The 20,116-nt window shown below is 42.5% G+C and overlaps 1 protein-coding gene across 2 annotated transcripts; it reads left to right on the forward strand.

The window, feature by feature from the left end:
- The first annotated feature begins 1,035 nt into the window (after nucleotides 1-1,035).
- Nucleotides 1,036-20,006, forward strand: mtx1b (metaxin 1b). 2 transcript variants are annotated; one of them, XM_048230332.1, is made up of 8 exons: nucleotides 1,036-1,148; nucleotides 8,659-8,728; nucleotides 9,721-9,800; nucleotides 11,994-12,086; nucleotides 16,857-17,039; nucleotides 18,364-18,440; nucleotides 18,614-18,771; nucleotides 19,257-20,006. In XM_048230332.1, exons 1-8 carry the CDS (start codon nucleotides 1,068-1,070, stop codon nucleotides 19,484-19,486), a joined length of 972 nt encoding a protein of 323 aa, XP_048086289.1. In that variant the 5' UTR covers nucleotides 1,036-1,067; the 3' UTR covers nucleotides 19,487-20,006. The 2 variants fall into 2 exon arrangements, with proteins under 2 accessions (XP_048086289.1, XP_048086290.1); XM_048230333.1 differs by lacking the exon at nucleotides 1,036-1,148 and adding an exon at nucleotides 5,109-5,255.
- The last annotated feature ends 110 nt before the right edge of the window (nucleotides 20,007-20,116 follow it).

Consider the following 20,116-nt stretch of genomic DNA (forward strand, 5'->3'; position numbering starts at 1 on the left):
TTTATGTAATTGTTAACAGACAAACACAGACAAAGGTTCCTTATAATAAAACTACCCCAATAGATAACCTTATAAATACTTATTTACATATTTAAAGGTATAGGCCTAGAGCTAGAAAGCGAGAGTTGAGACACTCTATGATATCGCTGCCACGCGATCAACAGTTCCAAAAAAACTGTGCTGAATGGCTGAATCGCAGGAGGGAGGGATGTATTTCTGGATGCTGGAAAGCGTGATCAATTAACTCATTGACTACTGACCAAGTCCTTGGCCATTTTCAGAAACTCTCAAACTCCCATAATCCGGAAACTGGCTTGGAAAAGCGCTGTCATTTTTTCCCACGGTCTTTTATGGGAGTGTCGCCACTCTATTTTTTCTACCGCTCTGGGCCTACCCATTCATCACTCTAGTGCTCAAATTAAGACAGAATGTCATATGAAGCTCATGTTGTAGTCTCTTTTCTCAAATCAGAGCCATAAATAAAACAGTTTGAGGCCATGCATAGACATATCCATTGTACTATGAATGAATCCATAGGCCACACCATTGCAACTGCACACACACGCACACACCATCACCATCATCATTGTTATCACCATCATTATCATCATCTTCAATCTCATCATCATCATCTTTGCCATCTTTACATTGTGCATGTATAGGCCTACTGTGTTTATTGCTATTGTTATGCTTTGGCAACTAAAAAAAATGTAATTCCCATAGACTATATACAGGGTCATTCCATAGCCCTCCTCAACTGAATTGAATTGCCTAGTCTAGTGTTTTGGCGCCACCCAGCGGCCGGAGTATGTGCATGGTAAAAACATGGTTCCTGTGTTGAACCTCCTGTTCTCGGCTGCCTGGGTGTTTAAAAACAAATCTTCATGCACGCTGACTTTCCCCCTACTGGTCTGACAGACATTTGTCCTGATCCATACAGTCAAAGATACCTAAACTGTTCTGATACAGTAGCACAGGTACAGAAATGGACAGAAACCATAGCAACAGCAACAGTGTGACTTCAGTGTGAAGTACTTCCGAGTGAAAAGTCATTCTGTCACTAAAACATGGCTGCCCCCTTGGAGTTGTACATTTGGAAAGGCGACTGGGGTTTACCCTCTGTAGACGCTGACTGTTTAACTGTCCTGGTAAGATCCACGGTCTGTGGTAATAATAATGGATCAGCGGTAGAATGGCTAAGCTTGGAAGCTAGTTTTGTCTTGAAGTACGCCAGATATATGAATTAGCTGTCTCGGTGAGGTGACCCACCCATCGTGTCATAGAAAAGCTGTCATAGCGAGGTGTGTTTTACGCTATGTGGAACACTTGTTATATTAGTGCTATTTTCTGTGACAAGCTGCCTGTCCTGAACGACGGTAGCAAGGAACAACAAATACATCAGGCATAAAAGCAACAGTGGATAAGTTAAGATAAGAGTTAAGTGTTAAGATAAGAGCTAGTGTGGTTGAAATGTCAAATGCATTATAATTGCCTAAGGGGATGTCATTCCCTATTTCAGGTCACTTTGTAAAGCGAAGGGTTCACTGGCTGCATCTATTGGGATTGGGATTTAAAAAAAAAAAATAATGTCATAAATCGGACTTGGTCTCTGTAAATGCAGTTGTGCCAGGACGTGTTTAGAAGGTATTGATAAACACCTCTAAGGGCCCTCATTAATTTAGCCTTAGTCAAATAATTCAGAAGCAACCCAGAACTTCTTAAAAGTAATGCCTTTTCCAGCAGTATGGTAAACATGTTGTCAGCTGACTAATGATCTTGATAAATCAAACAGAGTTGCCTTATGCCATGGGGTCAAGTAGCCAAAGGCCTAGTAACATTCCATCCTGCTCATGTATTAAAGCAACACCAAAGCACTTTCCCTCTGTCTCACGCACGCTATTTGTTCATCCAGCACCGGCTTTGCAAATAACGATGTCCACAGACAAGGTACAATATCTTGCATGACTTATAAAAGTACGATGTATTGCGACATCAGATGCAAGTCAAATTTGTAGTTTCTTATGTGCAGAGGTGGAAAGTAACGAAATACATTTACTCACGTTACTGTATTGAGTAGTTTTTCTGTGTATTTTGTATTTTTTAAGTAGTTTATAAAATCGGTATTTTTAAATTTTACTTGATTACATTTTTGAGTGAAGTATTGTGCGCTACATCAAAAATCCCATCCGTTACTTGAGTAAAATAAAAAAGTTAAGACTAACGAAAACAGTAAGGGAGAGAAAAAAAAATCGCGCCCTAAACCACTAGCCTAGTGATAATGATCAGCATATAGCCTACAACTAATGAATCAAGCTGAAGCCATGCAGTCTTTCTGAAATTGATGGAGATGGAGCTGGATCCACGAGATGCATCAGATTAGCCTAACCTATGAAAGTGTATTTTCCGCTATTCCAATGGGTTGTCTCAGTTCGTTTTAGCACCAATGATAGATAGATAGATAGATAGATACTTTATTGATCCTCAAGGGAAATTCAAGATTGATTGGCGGCGATATTCAAGCAAACACCATGGGATTTCGTGTTTTGGCGTTTGTGCTCACCTTTCTTTGGAAAGAAGTTTATTAGCAGTTGTTTCCCCTCATTTTGATGTCTCTTTTTTCCTGTTTTGGCCTTTGTTTTTTTAGTAACTTGACTTGGCTTTCTTGGAGAAAGACATTGCACCAACAACAAAACAATTAGCGGTCCACTACTAGCGATGCTCAACTAAATAAATAAAAGATATGAATCGTGCAGGCTGACTAAACCATTAGCTCTTTAGCAAGGGAGAGTGAGAGTGACCTTAGACAGTTTTCACTATGTTTTTTACAAAATCCAGTCAGTCAAACTTTACATTTAGTCTGACATTCATTTTGACATTTCATTTGGAAGTTAAAATATTCAGGTAAAATAAATATATGGTGGAAATAAGTATTGAGCGGCAATTTTTTTTTCAGTAATTAGCCTAAACTTCCAGTGAGTCTATTCGAAATTTTCACCACACATTATATTAACACACTTAAAAAATCCAAACATAAGAGTTTTGTGTATTAAAAGTGGAATGACACAGGAAAAAGTATTGAAGGTGCCTACTAAGATTTTTCTTCAACACTCTGTGGAAAAGCCTCTGTTTGTAAAGACAGCTTCAAGACATTTTCCTGTATGACAAAATGTATTAGTTGCAGTATCAGGTGTGATTTTGGCCCATTGTTCTAAACAGATTCCAGGGGTCCCTCTTGTGAATCCTGATCTTTAGTTACTTCCAGAACTGTTTAATTGAATTTAATTGAATTGGCTGCCTTCAAGTCTTTCTGGAGCTTTCTCCGAGTGGTCCTTGGCTCTTGGAATTGACTATCCTTCTGACTCCCTGGTCAGAAATATTGCGAGGAGATCCTGTGCAAGGCCGGTTGATGATGCAGTGATGTTTCGTCCACTTGCAGATAATGGCTCCCATGCTGCTTACTGGAAGATTCTGAAGTTTTGAAATGCATCTGTAACCAGTTTCATTGATATGTTTTGCAACAATAAGGTTGCAAAGGTCTTGGGAGAGCTTTTTGCTTTTATCCATCATGAAATGTTTCTTTTGTGACACCTTGGTAATGAAAAACCTTTTTATAGCCCATCAATATGTAGGCTACTAACCAAGCTTATATTAATTTGCACAAATAGAAAGGATAACTACTCTCTAACTACTCGTTCCTTCCCTTTCCTTGCCTTAGTTTTTTTTCTTAGCGTGTTCAATACTTTTTCCCTGTGTTATTCCACTTCATTACACATGACTACTTATGGAGTTGTTTGGATTTTTATGTGTGGGTTACGGAGTTATTACTAATGCCTGGTGAAAATGTTGTGCCCCTGTATTCCACTTTTCAAGGGCCCTCTCCTTCCACTTTCCCCCCAGTCGACGCCCTTTAATCTGCTGAACCTTCTGCTCGTTTCCAAATATAAAAAAAACTCTGCAACTCAACATTGGCCTGCCTGCCTCAGCTGCTTGTGAGGGGCTTTTCAGTTGTGCTGGATTACTGTTCACTGCAAAGCGACCCAAGGATGAGTGCAACTAACTTTGAAAATCAACTACTGCTCAAACTTAAAGGAGAACTCCGGTGATTTTTCACATAGATCTCCATTTCTCAGCGTCCTTATCAGGCAAATTACCTCCACTTTCGGCCATATTGCAACCCTTTTTGGGCACTTATCGTGCATCTATTTCGGCAGAAATGCGTGTGCGTAAGGCTTCACGACACCAATCTTGCTCCAGCAGCGAGATCACAACAGATGATTGACACGATGTCTTCACAGCACACCACATGATTGGCTCAATGTATTCACAACACACCACATGATTGGCTCAATGTATTTACATGTCAACGTTTTGCCGTGGAAGGGTTGTGATATGTGTAGACAACTGCCATATTGGCGTTACAAACTAACCACATGCATTACTATGGAGGAGTACTTTTTGAGTGCTGTATCTCCTCATTAGAAAGTCTCAGGTAAAACTGGTTGTTCTGGTACCCCGTCCCCCCAAAAAAAAAAAACTAAGTAACTTTTACTTAAAGTACATTTTAAATGAACTACTAAATGAGTACATTTTCAGATCGGTATTTTAACTTGTACTTGAGTAATATTTCATCAAGGTATTGGTACTTTTACTTGAGTACAATATTTTCGTACTTTTTCCACCTCTGCTTATGTCTCATTCCATCGAACTACAGATCCGCTACCCGATCTGGCAAACTTACATAGTGCGGTTATAGCCGATAGAGTGCCGCGAATGCAGAATTGCCGTTCACCCTGTTACGAGTTAATGAACCACTGAAACGATTTTGAAAACATTATTTTAAGGTATAAAAAAACCTTTAAAACATTTCATCGAGGCAGGACACCTGTTTTGCAGCCAGTCTGTTCCTCATCTTTTGGGGTAAATATATTTAGTTTGGGTACTATTACATTTGACGCATAAATAATATATAGCCCAACATTAACATTAAATTAATTGATATATTTATACATTGTAAGCATACATAACTGGAGCCAGTCAGTGAAGTCGGGTACTTGGATAATTGCTTTGCTGTTTTTGTAGAAATTGACCTGTTTTTAAATCATTTAGCTGTGTCGTTTGCTCCTGGGTGCCTGTCGTCTGAGGGAGGAGATTATCCAGCTTTCTGTCACAGCTGCCTAAATAGCAGCACTCCATTTCTAAGAGAAAGATAAAGGAGCAACAAACAGATGGAGGGGGCAACAAACAGGGAAAACAATGTAAATATACAAAGACCCATCCCCTCCTCCCAAAAATGTCTAGGCGTGCCTGGCTTCCTATGAACAATCCATCACTCAGGGGCACTGTTGAGTTTGAATGTTGATTTTACTGCTATTGTGTGTGTGTGTCTGTCTGTGTGTCTCTGGGTGTCTGTCTGTCTCTCACTCTCTCTCTCTCTCTTTCTCTGTGTGTGTCTCTCTCTCTCTCTCTCTCTCTCTCTCTCTCTCTCTCTCTCTCTGTGCATGTTACATCTGTTACTTCATGAGTTAATAGGCAGGATATAGGCCTAGCTTAGAGGTCCCCTCCAGAAATGTTAGCACTGTGACAGACGGCGGTGACGTAATCCCAGCCTGGGGCGAGAAGTGAGATTTCTTCTCCTGCCTCCCTTGTCCACTCAGAGTCTTCTGATTTTACTGGACCAGATTAGCAGAGCAGTGGGTCAGTAGAACAACAGCTGTATGCAGCTGGCCTCGTGTTGCCATTAGGAGGGGATCACATTGGCAAGCGGCAGCGCACACAACGCTCAGACCATAACAAGTTCTATCTCGTTCCTAAGCAACACAAACGGCTTGCCTAAACTGACAATTGAATACGCTCGCGTTGCGCTTTGAAAAGTTGAACCAAGTTCAACGCTCAGCTTGTTCAACGCTAGCGCTGCCACCGTTCCGCTGCCAAACAATAGAGAACAATAGGAAACCTGCCGCTTGCCGCTGGTCAGTATGATCCCCGCCTTAGAGTTGCCTCAGTCCCTTAGGGTCACTTAAAAGGTGACCCTAAAAGGTTTTTACCCCTATTCTAGCTGAATAAACATATTCAATAAACCACCTACCCCCCCTCTCCCTCCCCACTTCCCTCCTGCTGCCTTCACCAGACATGGGTAATCCTTGAGTTAATGGTAGGAAAATATTTAAACTTATTTCTTCACCCCAGCCTCTCTAATCTTTCTTTTACGCTGAGACATTTCCTGTCTCGGGAGTCGACCAGCAGAGAGGGAGCGACGGTTTACGGTTACCAAGCGCACTCAGGAGACTTGGGAGAGCAGGATACGGTGTCCCCTTACCATGGCTATACTTTTGGAAGGAGACACTGTGGTCACAGTCAGTCTTTGAGGGTGGTTTGGCGTGGGGGGGGTTGACTGACCTCTAATTATGAGAGCTAGACCCCATGTTGTATGCTGTCAGTGGTCCGTCTAAAGAGTAGTGGGCTTTTATCTCAGTGTTTGTATTGGGTAGCAGTACTATGTGCTGGGAGAAAGAATGTAGAGGTGCTTTGAAAAAATATAGAAAAGGTCACCTTGCAAAACTTAGGCCTACTTTTTGTTATGCTTTGCTTTGCATTGAACTCCAGGCTACACAAAACGTAAATAGTGGCAGGTCTCTTTAGTGCTGTTGCTGTTCGAATGCCTCAAGGTGCTAGAGGCTAGCACTGCTGTGAAGTCTCTTAAATCCACAGAGAAGCGGCTGGGGGCTCCTGGCTGTGCAGCCATGTCATACGATCTCCCACCACAGCTCACACAGGACCACAAAATGTACCGCCATCATCTGGCTCTTTATGTGTTTGCTTATGTTTAGTGTGGAGAGTTGCTGAGGGCCCCACCATTACTCAACACATACACACACACACACACACACACATATCTCTGTCTCTGTCACTCTCTCTGTCTCTGTCTCTCTCTCTCTTTCTCTCTCTGTCTCTCTCTCTCTGTTTCTCTATCTCTGTCTCTCACTCTCTCCGTTTTCATACTGCCTCGTCTGATGTCCAACTTTGTTGGCTTCTGGAGCTCTGGTTGCTCAGGCTCAGAGATTGGCATCCAGGGCCTCTTTTTACAGGCTCTACTAGAGTGTCCGCCTGAGTTTAAAACCTTGTTTGTGTCTTGAGTAATTTATCATTGGCTTGCCATCAAGTGAAATTTACCCTTTGTTTTCATATTACCAGATAAACAAAAGCAATTAATACAAGATGGGTGCGGGGGCGCTGAGGGCTAGACAGACCTCAGAGACGCATTGGAATGTGCCAATGGGGATATTTTCATTTGATGTTTTTAATAGTGGTTTCCTGACTGTTAGGCAAACAGGGGTTGTACCTCAGACAAGCCTCATAAGATCCTTCAGCATCCTTCTCTGTTCTCTTTCACACACACACACACACACACATGCATACACACGCACACACACATGCACGCACGCTGACACACACACACACACACACACACACACACACACACACACACATGCACGCACGCTGACGCACACACACACACACACACACACACACACATACACACACACTTTATTCTCTCTCTTTGTCATGCTCTCTTTTATATTATTTCTTATGTGTGTTCTCCTTCTCTCTTTCTATTTCTCTCTATCGATCTATCTCCTTCTCTCTCTCTTTCTCCCTATCTCTCTCTCTCTCTGTTTAGTCTTCCTGCCACCCATGGAGGGGTAGCCAGCCTGTGCTGCTGTCAGATGATGCTGTTTCAGCCCCTATGGTTATGGATGTTGGTGCATTTTAATGAAATGCAGCTGTGATGCAGACTTAAACTTGTTTACAAATCTGACAAGCTTGGAGCCGGTCCAGACGCACCATTTTCCACTAAATGGCCTTCAGTTGTATCTGCTGGTTGTTGTAGAAGAAAAGCAGGTCTTTTGTCCAGGCTACACTGACAATGCAAACTGAAGTGGACCATTCACTGAGTGCCTGTGCTGCACCAAAATAGAAATAGATAACTGGGTCTACTTTCTTTCGAATGTCCAATGTGGTAAAAATCATAATCATGACTATTTTTGGTCAATATTGAGATCACAATTATTTAACACGATTATTCAGTGATTTTGGAAACATCAGCATTCAACAGCAAATAATCGTTATATTTCAACTACCGGTATGTTGTTTTCATATTCGAAAGTCATAACTGATCATTAATCAATGCTTTTGATTAATTGCAAAGCCCTAGTCCGCAGCACATCCTCGCTGCTCTCGCGTCTGGTGTAGCCAGTTCCATTGATTATAGTGGAAGTTAATTGCAGTGCACACGGCGTACACACTGCTACAGTTGTACTTTCAGCCTAGCCCAGACCTTAGTCTTTAGCGAAGCCCAGACCTTAGTCTTCAGCATGGCTGCAGGGTTTTCTGGCGTGGTCTGCCTCACTCAGAATCGGACTAGCCTAATCCTCCGTTAATCTTCACTCGTCTTCTGATGAGATTAAACGTTCTTTGATCACTCAGCATCAGCGGGATGGCGTGGGGTTTTGATGCTAAAAGGTTTAAAAAGATCTGAAAAGTGTTTGATCAGATGTGTTCAAGTTCAAGCATTTTCTTCCTCACCAGCTCATCTCTTCTCACTCTCCTTCCTTCATTTTCTCTCCATCCCTTCTCTTTCTCTCTCTCATTCTCTCTCAGGCCTATGCCAAGTTTGCTGGGGCGCCACTCAAAGTTCACAAAATCACCAACCCTTGGAGGAGTCCCACCGGTGAGTCTGCATTGCACTAAGACTGACAGTCTGGTGAGAGAAAGAGAACTTGATGAGTGGAAGTGGTGAGTGGGGGGGGAGCAATTGAAAGAGGTGAAAAACATTTAAACACTTTCCCCCTGACAGAGTAATGCGAGGGTCAAAGGTCACGGGATCATTACTGGGGAGGCCAGCGGGCGATGGAACCACTTGACTCCACTTTGAGTGAAACCTCAATAACCTACATACTTATCCGCGACCCCACCCCCAAAAAACCTACATACTTACTTTCCAGCGATCCTACCCCCCAAAAAAACCTACATACTTATCCGCGACCCCACCCCCAAAAAACCTACATACTTACTTTCCAGCGACCCCACCCCCAAAAAACCTACATACTTACTTTCCAGCGATCCCACCCCCCAAAAAAACCTACATACTTACCAGCGACGTCCCTGCCCGCCCCCCAAAAAAGGAAGTTGTGGTTGAGAGGAGATGCATGATATACGATGAGTGGAGGTCTTGCACCCCCACTCTCACTTTCACTGGGCCACAGGTCGTAGAGTCAAAAGGTCAAAAGAGGTCAAAAGGTCATTGATCACCTGACTTCCTCCACACTAGCTAACTAGTTCCTTGCTGTTTCTCACCCATATTTGTGTTCTCCTTCTTTCCCTCTATGCTTTTCTATCACTCACTTTCTCTCTCATGAAAGCCATGAAAACTGTTAACTACTATAAGATCCCTCTACAGCATTACATTACATTACATTTAGCAGACACTTCTTGACCAAAGTGACTTACATATGTCAGCTATATTACAAGGGATCACATTGTCCCTGGAGCAACTTGGGGTTAAGTGCCTTGCTCAAGGGCACAACGGTGGAAGCTGGGAATTGAACCGACAACTTTCAGGCTACTGCACGCTAGCCCAGCTCCTTAACCACTACACTACCACCGCCCTGCACATTATGTCTGGGTCCGTACTTTTCGTTTATGTGCTGTTCTCTTCATTAGGTATTCTTCCTGCTCTGAAGACCAGAGAAAATGGTAGTGTTTCACAGCCCAGTAAGATCATCATTAACCTCCGGAAACAGGTGAGTGACCTGAAGTCCTAAATGTCTAAGCCCTCCACCAGAAAATTGAACAGGTGAAGGCTCTGCTTGACTTCACTGCACACACACACACACACACACACACACACACACACACACACACACACACACACACACAAATGCAGATAGAGGGAGAGAAAACAGGTGAAGAGGATAGTCAGTGTAAAATAAAAATAAGCGTAAATTTCGAGTTCTGCTTTCCTGGAAACGGGGGATTGTTCCCTGGTTTATTCAAATGATGACTTAACCAAAACAGAAAGCTTACAAATAGAAATGCACAAAAGCCATGAAAAGAGCTGTGTTAGATACACGCATATGGATACTCGCTTGCTTGCACACGCACATAAGAACACGCACGCACGCACGCACACGCGAACGCACGGACACTGTTAAATACAGGCATATGGACACAGACACACACACACACACACACACACAAGCAAGCAGGCGTGCACACACACGCACGAACACGAACACACGGACACTGTTAAATACAGGCATATGGACACGCATAAACACACACATAAACAAACAGACACTATTAAATACAGGCATATGGACACACACACACACACAGACACAGACACTGTTAAGTAAATGCATGCACACACACAGATACACATGCATATGGACACAGCAATTACAGCATGTATAGAACAGTGCAACTTTGACATCTGGAGGCATTTGATGGTCTCGTAGAGTCATCGTGGAACAGGATGTTACAGGGGCCTTCTGTCTCTGAGGTTGAAATTAACATGGTATGCCGTCAGCAAGGCTCCTGCAGACACCTTGTGTTCAGTGTGTGTGTGTGTACACGTGTGTTTAACCGAGACATGATCACAGTCTTAAAGCACAGAGGGCTTAGTGCAGCAAAAGCCAAACATTTTCATAATAAGGTACACTACTGTTTTATGACTTCTCGAGGAATCTCATAAACAGCGTTAGCGTCAGCGAAAACACACCTTGAAAACACACCCATGTCTGTATATGACACACGTGCTTCACCACCGTCAGATGTGGTCTGTTACGTAAGATGTAGTGAAGATATTGGGGACATTTAGGGGCTCTGTAAACTGTTATGTTTACTTATAATCGTTCACATCCACATTTCTATCACACAGCAATATGCTGTATAGAGGGAGGTGGGGGATGTGGTTGACACCATGCATGGTAGAAGGAAAAATTAAATTCCTCCACCACATTTATGTTATCTTTTAATATTGATATAAAATCTAAACACGTATAATTGACACCTTACCTTACCAGTCATTCCCAAAAGCATCATTAGCAATCAGAGAGACCACAGTTTGCCGTGTGTGTGTGTCTGTGTGTGTCTTCCTACTGGATTGAACACCTGTTGCTCTGAGAGGGCGCTTTACCTAAAGCCAGAGCTTGTCCTCTCACCTGCCCTTCTCCAAGCCCGTCCACCCCAATCCAATCCAATCCGCCACGTGTGACGCCCAGCTGGAAGGCATTACCCGCATTAGAAGCAGTTAGCACCCCTCTGTTTGGCATGAGACCACAACTAAGCGCAGTGCCTGGCCAACACGGGAGCCTGGCAGAGTTTGGACTGAGCCTTGATTGGCCTGTTTATTCGTAAATAATGAAGCAGCGTGTTAATGAGGTGTGAAAAGGGCTCTTTTAGGTCTCTTTGTAAGTCGGGATCTGAGTCCTAGTGAGTTTAGTGTCTTTGCTTTTACATGCAGAGAGTAATGGCACTCGTTGCTGGCAGTATCAAACAGAGCAGAGCGGTGAGTACACGTCTGTGCCCGCTGTGGGCCTTGGCACATGGTTTTTATGGGTAGTGGGTACTACTGGCACAGACGTGTATGGGCCCCCAGGTCTCGTGGAGAGATGGTAGGCTTTGATACACAGCTGGTGTTTTTAAAAATGTCTTGCATTTTTGTTCTGTTCAAAAGTTTTGCTCTTTGCCTACCTAGCATGAAATGTAAAAATTAAGAACATGGTCTGAAAAGGAATTATGGATAATTAGAGCAGCTGATTGAAAGGGTAAACAATAACATTAATACATCAACATAAATTACAATATTTGCTAGAGCCAGAAACCATTATGTAATTTACAAGAAGACAAAGATAATATTTGCTCACTTTTATATGTGATTGTGACTTAACACAAGGAGACTGAGTGTCATTTGTATCTTTCCCTTTTTGCAGAAGTATAATGCAGACTACGACCTTTCAGCCAAGGAAGGAGCCGACACACTGGCCTTCGTCTCGCTGCTGGAAGAAAAACTGCTCCCTGCGCTGGTATGAGTAAAAAAAAAAAAAAAAAAGATAAAACAACCATTTTAATGGAGCTGTAATTTACTTACTTATGCATTCGGCACATGCTTTTATCCAAAGCGACTTATAGGGAGCCAGTCTTCCCGGAGCAACTTGGGGTTAAGTACCTTGAACCCATTAGCTTCTGAGACTACTGCATGCTAGCCAAGTCCCCTAGAACAGAGATTGCATCAGCTAAGGCCTCCATTAGTTATGCATCATGTACTGTTATGAAGTTTAGTTCTTTGATAAAGATTTGAACTCAAAATGATGAAGAAATGTTCAAAGCAGTCCATTGTAAAGGTGATTTAAAGACCCCCCATACTTACTCTGTTGTTTTTTTAAAGGTGCTCTAAGTGATGGCACGTGTTTTTTTAGGCTAAAACATTTTATGTCACTTACTGCAAACATCACCAAACCAACCGCTAGCTGTCTGTGTCCTGAATACAGTGTAAAAACGCAATCTCTGTGGACAGCCTAGGCTCCAAAAATGGCAACAAAAACAACCTGGGCAAACCTAGCCCTTAAAAACATAACAAACTGTTCCAGCAAATCACAGACGAAATGAGCGATTAGGAGAGTTTCAATTGCACGGGAGCAGCACAGGAGGGAGGGGGAGGAAGTAGCGAGCTAGCTCTCTGTTTTGTTTGAAAGTCAACAGAAGAGACATTACCCAGCATCGCTTAGAGCACCTTTAATATAGATTTGAATTCAACACATGGAAGAAATGTTCAAAGACAATTTAGTCAAGGGGTGCAATTAACTTATTTTCATAGTCGATTAACCTTAAATATTTTCTCCATTAGTCATTTAGTTGATTAGTTGTTTATTGAGAACATGTCAGAAAATGGTGCAAGCCTTTTTCAAAAAGCGTAAGATTATGTTTTAAAATGCTTTGTTTTGTCCACATGCCAAAGATATTTGGTTTTCTGTTATGGAAGAATAAGTAAAGCTGAAAATATTAAAGTTTAGAAGGCTGCAATCAGAGAATTGTGAGGCATTTTCCTTAAAAAAAAAATTACGAACCTTAAATTAACCAATTAACCGTTTACCAAGATAGTTGGAAATTGATGTAATAGGTGAAATGTTAAAAGCGAGTGACAGAAGCGTTATGTCATAAACGTTTATGACTTCTTTATAATGTTTATGATACGTTCATGACAGTGTCATGTCACTCTTATGTAGATACCTTCAGAGCCTTATAGATAGATCTCTCTCTATGGCTCTGGATACCTTCAAGTGAAGTGTAACCTAACGTTCTCTGTCCTCATCTCCTTCATGTCTTCCTCGTTGTCCTCAGCATCTGCCTCTCATTACCGGGCTACCTGCCCCCTAGACACACACAGTAGTCTGTCAGTGTTTCATAAATGCTGTCCTGCCATGCCTTTTGATTGCTATCTAAATGTGAAAAGGCTGTTTGACTTTTAGGCTGTGCCAGAGATGGTGGAACCCTGAGGATTTAAGTTCATTGGGCATCTTTAAAAATGAACCAAATGAACAATTCCCGACAAGCCAATCGGTAGGAGATATCGCTACTTCTGAGAAGTTGTCCCGACGTGACCTTTGAAGCTTGCTGTCTCATCGTACTCAGTCGAGTAGAACTGAACAGTGGGAAAATGCCTGGTAGCAGATGTATTTTCTCACTTTTTCACGAATTGTATCCTTATTTCTTGCAAAATCAAGTCATTTTCATAGATGCCGACTAACACATGTTTCTGTTGATGTATAAGAAGATAGCCGATCCGATTTCTCCACACTTACAAGGTTAGCCAGAATTGAAACCCAAACGGACATGCTAACAAAATTAGCCAGATCTTCAGTCTTCCCCATTATTTTATCTGAACCACCCTTGTATTTCGTATTAGCAATTTAAATTTGGCAAATTCCAACAGAGCTCATACCAGATTGAAGAAGTGATTAGGATTTAGGTCTTTCTCCTTGTGTTAATGACACCCACTGCCTGTATTGAAGCTTCCATTTCCTCTATAAAAGGAGACATAGTCATGTTGACACAGCAGGTAGAGGATGTCTAGTCAGAAGAGATGATGGCCTTGCAGCGGTTTGTCTCACTGGGTCTCGTCCTTGGCCTCACTGACTTGTCAGTGGGTTGAGGCTCTCCAAACTCTCATGTCCCTGCAGAGTATGGAAGAGTAAGGCACTGAGCATCATCAGAATTTTTTTTTTTTATGTTTTAAGTAGCCTCCATAATAAAGACCCTTTTCTTACAGTACAGCAGCAGAGCAGGTGTAATCTATTTTCTTGTGATGCAACTTTTTATTGGGGGATTGGGGTGGTAGAGGAAAGACAGTTGTAAACATTTATATGAACCATGTGTTAAGACAGGAACATTCAGTCCACAGATGAGGGTGAAGATGTAAAAGCGGAGCGTTCTACAATCTTTGCTTCAGGAAGAAGGGGGCAGTGAGATATAACATATGATTAGATATAGAAATGTACATATGTGCAAATGCAAAAGTATGATATACTTAAGCATACATATAGGGCTGAATTCTCCCATTCGCTCGTAAATCGTGCGCTTCCAGTTACGCATTTTTCAGTTATGTGCATTCTCCCATTCCCACATCTGTCACACCCAACAAGTTTGAAATCAAGGTGGCCTTATGATAGAAGCGTGATTTATTTAAAATAGAACCAGAGTGATCCCCCCCACCTCGTTAATTTAGGTTGATATGAAAATGTGGAACATGGGCTTTCTTATTGACCTTCTGAATGGCATTTAATTCCAGAAAGAGCACAAACCAGTCTTTGAATAGCAAACAGCCTACAGCAAAATGATGAATGTCACTTTTGCTCTGAGGTTTGTTTATAAAGAGTCAAGTTGTGCTTGAGGTGTGTAGATTCAAAATTTAAAGGTGCCATGTGTAATGTCCGCCAAAAAATCACATTCCATAAAAGATTGGGGCAGTAAACCTCCAGAAAGCGAGTTGGTCTACCCTAGAGTAATAACCAAGACACGTGTATTGCATTTTGGCTGGCGGTTATGTTGCCCGCATACCGCCTCCCATGGCCGAAACTGGAATTATGACACCTGTCGGGCTGTGGCTAGTAATTTAGCATGCTAATTCAGGTTGATATCTCTGCAGCACTATACCTTGTCATTTTTTTAATGACATCATCGCCCTTATTTCTTCTCATTCTTTTGATGCTTGTAGCTCATTTTTTGGATATTTTTACCTCAATTCTTACACATGGCACCTTTAAAACTCACTGTTGAGAAAGAAAGTTTCAATGGCAGCTGCTTCTTATAATTTTCGATGATAACGAAGCTGTAGACTGAGATCTGCTGTTACAAATACAGTAGAGAGGCTGGCAAAACAATACCAGCCACCCATAGAAACGAATCAGACAGGAGAATATAAACGATAATTGCTGCTCGACAGGCGTCGTAGTGCAGTTGTGTATGTACTGTATGGATGACTTTGGTCAAGTTGGAAAGAAATGGACAGATTCGAACGAAATAGGCCATGGAATGATGACTTCACGTCAAGTTAAAACTGAAGGTGCACAGTCGGTAAGCTCCAGTATCCAAACGGGGTGATTATGATAGGGTTTTCACTAAAAATATGCCACCTGTGTGACACTGTAATGGGGAAAAAACATAAAGCCATATCCAAAGTTCTGCGTAACCTACATGTATTTAGAACTAGGCCTACTGCCGACATCAAGCAGTATGCTGCTTCTCCTTGCAGCATCCAGCGCGAATGGGTTAATGCAGCCTTCAAAAGAGCTGAAGTCAGCGGCAGAATGCGCGTAAGAGTTGTATATAAAGAAATGCCGAGATTTTGGAGTAGCTCCTCCCAAAACGCGTAACTGGCTTCATGGCGCGTAAATGACAAGACTTAAGTGAAGGGCAGAATGCATGAGGCAGGAAAAAAGCTTAGTTGCGCGCTTTGACTTGCGCACCCTTACACATATGGGAGAAATTGTCCCATACTGTACAAGCCTGTAGAAAGATGAACGTGTTATATCTTTATGATACTCCAAGGCATCTCCCACCAGGACATGCACAAGGAATGCATCTCCGTTGACAGCGACGTAACTCTCTGTTTTAAACTCCAACACCTGACCTGGCCACTGACTGGTTGCTACCTTAGACCCCCAGCCCCTTTGACCTACATCCCTAACCGTGACCGATCGTAATTTATGTCCATGACCTTGCCATGTCCCTTTCCCAGCCTATTCTGTGTTTGTACACCAGTACAGTCCTACTGAATTCTAGCTCCTCAAACCTAATCTAAAACTGAAATGCTAACTGGTATTATACTAAAACCTAACTGCTGTTAACTATTTGTTGTTACCCTCAGAATGAATAGTATTTATTTCTGCCTTTGCTTGTCTTTTTATTTCCCTCTTGCTGACCCTTACAGGCCTGAGAGGTCTCAAGCTGGGACAAGTCAACCCTAACCTTTTAAACGCCTGCATGCCTGTAATGTTTTCTTCTTCAACATAATGTCCATTTAAATCCAAAACATGAGCGTTAATGAATAAATTAGAATGAAAGAAGGACTGAATGTGTAAACAAGCATAAGTTGAGGAGCAATCACTCATTAAGAGCATAATTACTTGTTCTCTCCTTTTACCTTTCTCCTAACCCTCCATCTCTTCCCACCTTTCTGCTTCTTTCCTCTTCCACCAGGACCCTTTGGGTTCAGTATATGATTATGATTGTTGTGTTTGTTTGTTTTGTTTGTTTGTTTGTTTGTTTGTTTGTTTGTTTTGTATGATCCTCGTCAGATCTACACCCTGTGGGTGGATGCTAAGAACTACGTGGATGTGACGCGTCGCTGGTATGCGGAGAACATCACCTTCCCCCTCAACTTCCTGCTGCCCAACCGCATGCACAACCAGCAGATGGAGAGACTGCGGCTGGTCAGGGGAGACCCTTTCCTAGAGCCGGGAGAGGAGCTGGAGAAAGAGGTGAGGTTAGAGAGAGGGGGACCGCAGGAGTGATCGAGGAGAGGAGGAAAAGAAAGAATGAAAAAAAAAAAAAGAATGGAAAAAGAAAAGCAAGGAAGGTAAGAAAGAAAGAGAAAAGAAAGAATGGAAGTAAAGGAGGAAAGAAAGACAAAAATGAATATAATGAAAGTAAGAAAGAAAGAATGAAAGAAGAAAAAGAGGAAAGGAAGGAAGAATTATAGAATGAAATAAATAAATAAAGAAAGCATAAAAAGGAGGGGGGTGGAGATTGCGGATGGTCATGACGATGGTCATGACGGAGCCCACTGCAGGAGCCAGAGGAGCATCTGGAGAGAGAGGCGAGGCAGCGGTTGGATAGCGCAGATCTCTGCCAGGACCAAATGCCACATCTGACAATTTTAGCGAAAGAGAAACAAAATGTGTTGAGGCTGCCCCATAAGTCAGGGCCACTTCAAAACAAACGTCAGTGGAGCCATAACCTTTCTGATGGAGGGAGAGACAAAGAGGTAGACAGATGGAGGGAGAGAAAGTAACCGCAGATCGAAGATGATTATGATGTGAAGTGAGAGAGAGGTCAAGTAAAGTGGTGGAGAAAGCAATGGCAAGAAAGGGGGAAGAAAAACAAGAAGAAAGAGAGAGAAAAAGAGGTCAGTCAAGGAGGAAAAGAAGAGGGGATAGAGAGGGGTAGGAAATGAATGATAGAATAATGGCAATAATGAAGCCGTGGAGATGGTTGCTATGATACGCCACGACTGCCTTACCAGGTGCTTCAGGACACCACTCATAGCCTGCTACTATAAACGGTCTCGACTTCATTTGATGAAAGGATCTTCTTCCATTCATAGTCCAATTTGGATGACCCTGGAGGTCAAGCAGGCTTCATAAAAAGTAGCCTAAGCACGGCCACTGTTTACAAAACACAGAGGTAATGGGGTTAACCGTTGGGTTACTGTGGCAACCACCCAACTGCATGAGTGTTTCTGGAACTGAAGGAGGGTAATGAAAAGATGAGAGGGAGCAAATAGCGGGCTTATTCACGTAACTTAACTAATGTCACGTAATTGCACATAACTACACTGCTTACATTGGTGCATTGGATCATCATGGTTATAGGGCTTTAAACTAAGCTAGATAAATAGATGGATGTATGTAAGCTTTAAACTAAGGTAGATAAATAGATGGATGTATGTAAAGCTAGATAAATAGATGGATGTATGTAAGCTTTAAACTAAGCTAGATAAATAGATGGATGTATGTAAGCAGAAGATAGAAAGAGTGCATAATAATTGGTCAGCTTTGTAACCAAACTTCCATCTGTCTGTAGCTCTACCAGGATGCTCTGGAGTGCATGACTCTTCTCTCGCAGCGCCTGGGGTCACACAAGTTTTTCTTCGGAGATTCGTAAGTGACCTTCGATGGACGGAAATACCCCGTTCCCACGTGTAATAAAAAAAACATGTATCAAATGTTGTTATAATGACCTATGGGAACGCAAGCTAAATGTTTAAGTGTGAACGTTTACTGAGAGACAGAGAGACGATGTGAATTGATGTCCATCTGGTGCGTGTCTCCAGGCCGTCGTCCCTGGACGCGTACGTCTTCGGCCACCTGGCTCCTCTGCTGAAGATCAAACTACCTAACGGAAAACTCCAGAACCATCTCACCTCTCTTGACAACCTGCGGCAATTCTGCACCAACATCCTCGTCCTCTACTTCCCCTCCGATGTCCGAGGTTAGTGACTGTTTTCACTTGCAACGCTTAGAGAATGTTAATGTTATGTTAAAAGTTAAAAGTTGACTGGACCTAAGCGGAACATTTTTATCCTAAGCGACATGGGCTCGTTATTCATTCCTGTATAGACGTTATTCAGTATATTTGTACTCTTCATTTTGTATTTACTTTGGAATAACAGTTTTATGTGTCATCCAAAACATATGCAAACTGACTATCACACTCAAATGTAACAGCACTGTTGGCCAAATGCTTCAGTTCTCCACACCGTACACATCATGCACCACCTGTCCCTGTCAGAGCGAATTCGTTCTAGTTCCAGCTCGTCCTCAAAACAGGTCAATGCTACTCAATGCTACTAACACAATGCTACAGGCCTAATGTGACTCAAAAGTTACTCCAGTTCCTGTGTCTGACCTTCTGCATGTCTCGACAATATCAACTGACCCCCAACACCACCCCAAACCACCCTCTGTCCATTTCAGAGCCACCCACTCGCAAGATGTCCGTCCAGCCCGACGGCGGAGACTTTGACAACGAGCCCCACAAGAGACGCAACCAGTTCCTGTCTGCGCTGGTGGCCATCGGTGCTATGCTGGGCTACGCCATCCTGACAGGCATCGTCTCCCTCAAGGACATCCGCCCCCAGGGGGCGATAGAGAGCAGTCCTCTGAGAGAGGAAGAGGAGGAGGAGGAGGGCGAGGAAGATGAGTAGCGGAACCAGGAAGATGAAGATGGTGGAGACCGTAGGGGACGGCACAGTTAGAGGGGAACAGGTGCTTGTGTGACAGACTTTAACTCGAAGGGTGGGGACTGCAGCTCTCTTCTCCCATTCCTTTTTTTTTGTGTGTTTTTGTTTTTTAAGTTACTCTGCCAAAGAGCAACAATAACCTCACACATGAGTAATCACTGGTTAAACACTATGCCACTTGTAGAACATGCCCTTTGTTAACTTAATATTAATGTTATTCATTTTTTATTTGTTAAATATTTTGCCATTATGGCTTCATTGCTACGCTAGGGAAACACTGATGTGATTGTGTATTGTACCAAAACGCTCCTCCAGATCTTCAAACCGTAATGGTACTGTATACCTCTTTTTCAGAGTTTATGTGATTATTTTTCGGTTCAGGTCTCAAAACACATTGACTTATGTTTTGTCCGGTTTTTACTCAGGCAAACAGAATTGATTGACTTGATTTCAGGTCATTAAAAATGAAGTCATCTTTCACAGACTGAAGGCTCCTGACTCAGTGTTTAGTGTGTTTAATCTCTGAACCCGTTGTTACTCCCTCCAGACCTTCAACCACAACAGACTGTGAGTGGTGGTAGCATAGTGTTTAAG

This window comes from Alosa alosa, chromosome 20 (genome assembly GCF_017589495.1).
Source record: "Alosa alosa isolate M-15738 ecotype Scorff River chromosome 20, AALO_Geno_1.1, whole genome shotgun sequence".
Taxonomy (NCBI): Eukaryota; Metazoa; Chordata; class Actinopteri; order Clupeiformes; family Clupeidae; genus Alosa; species Alosa alosa.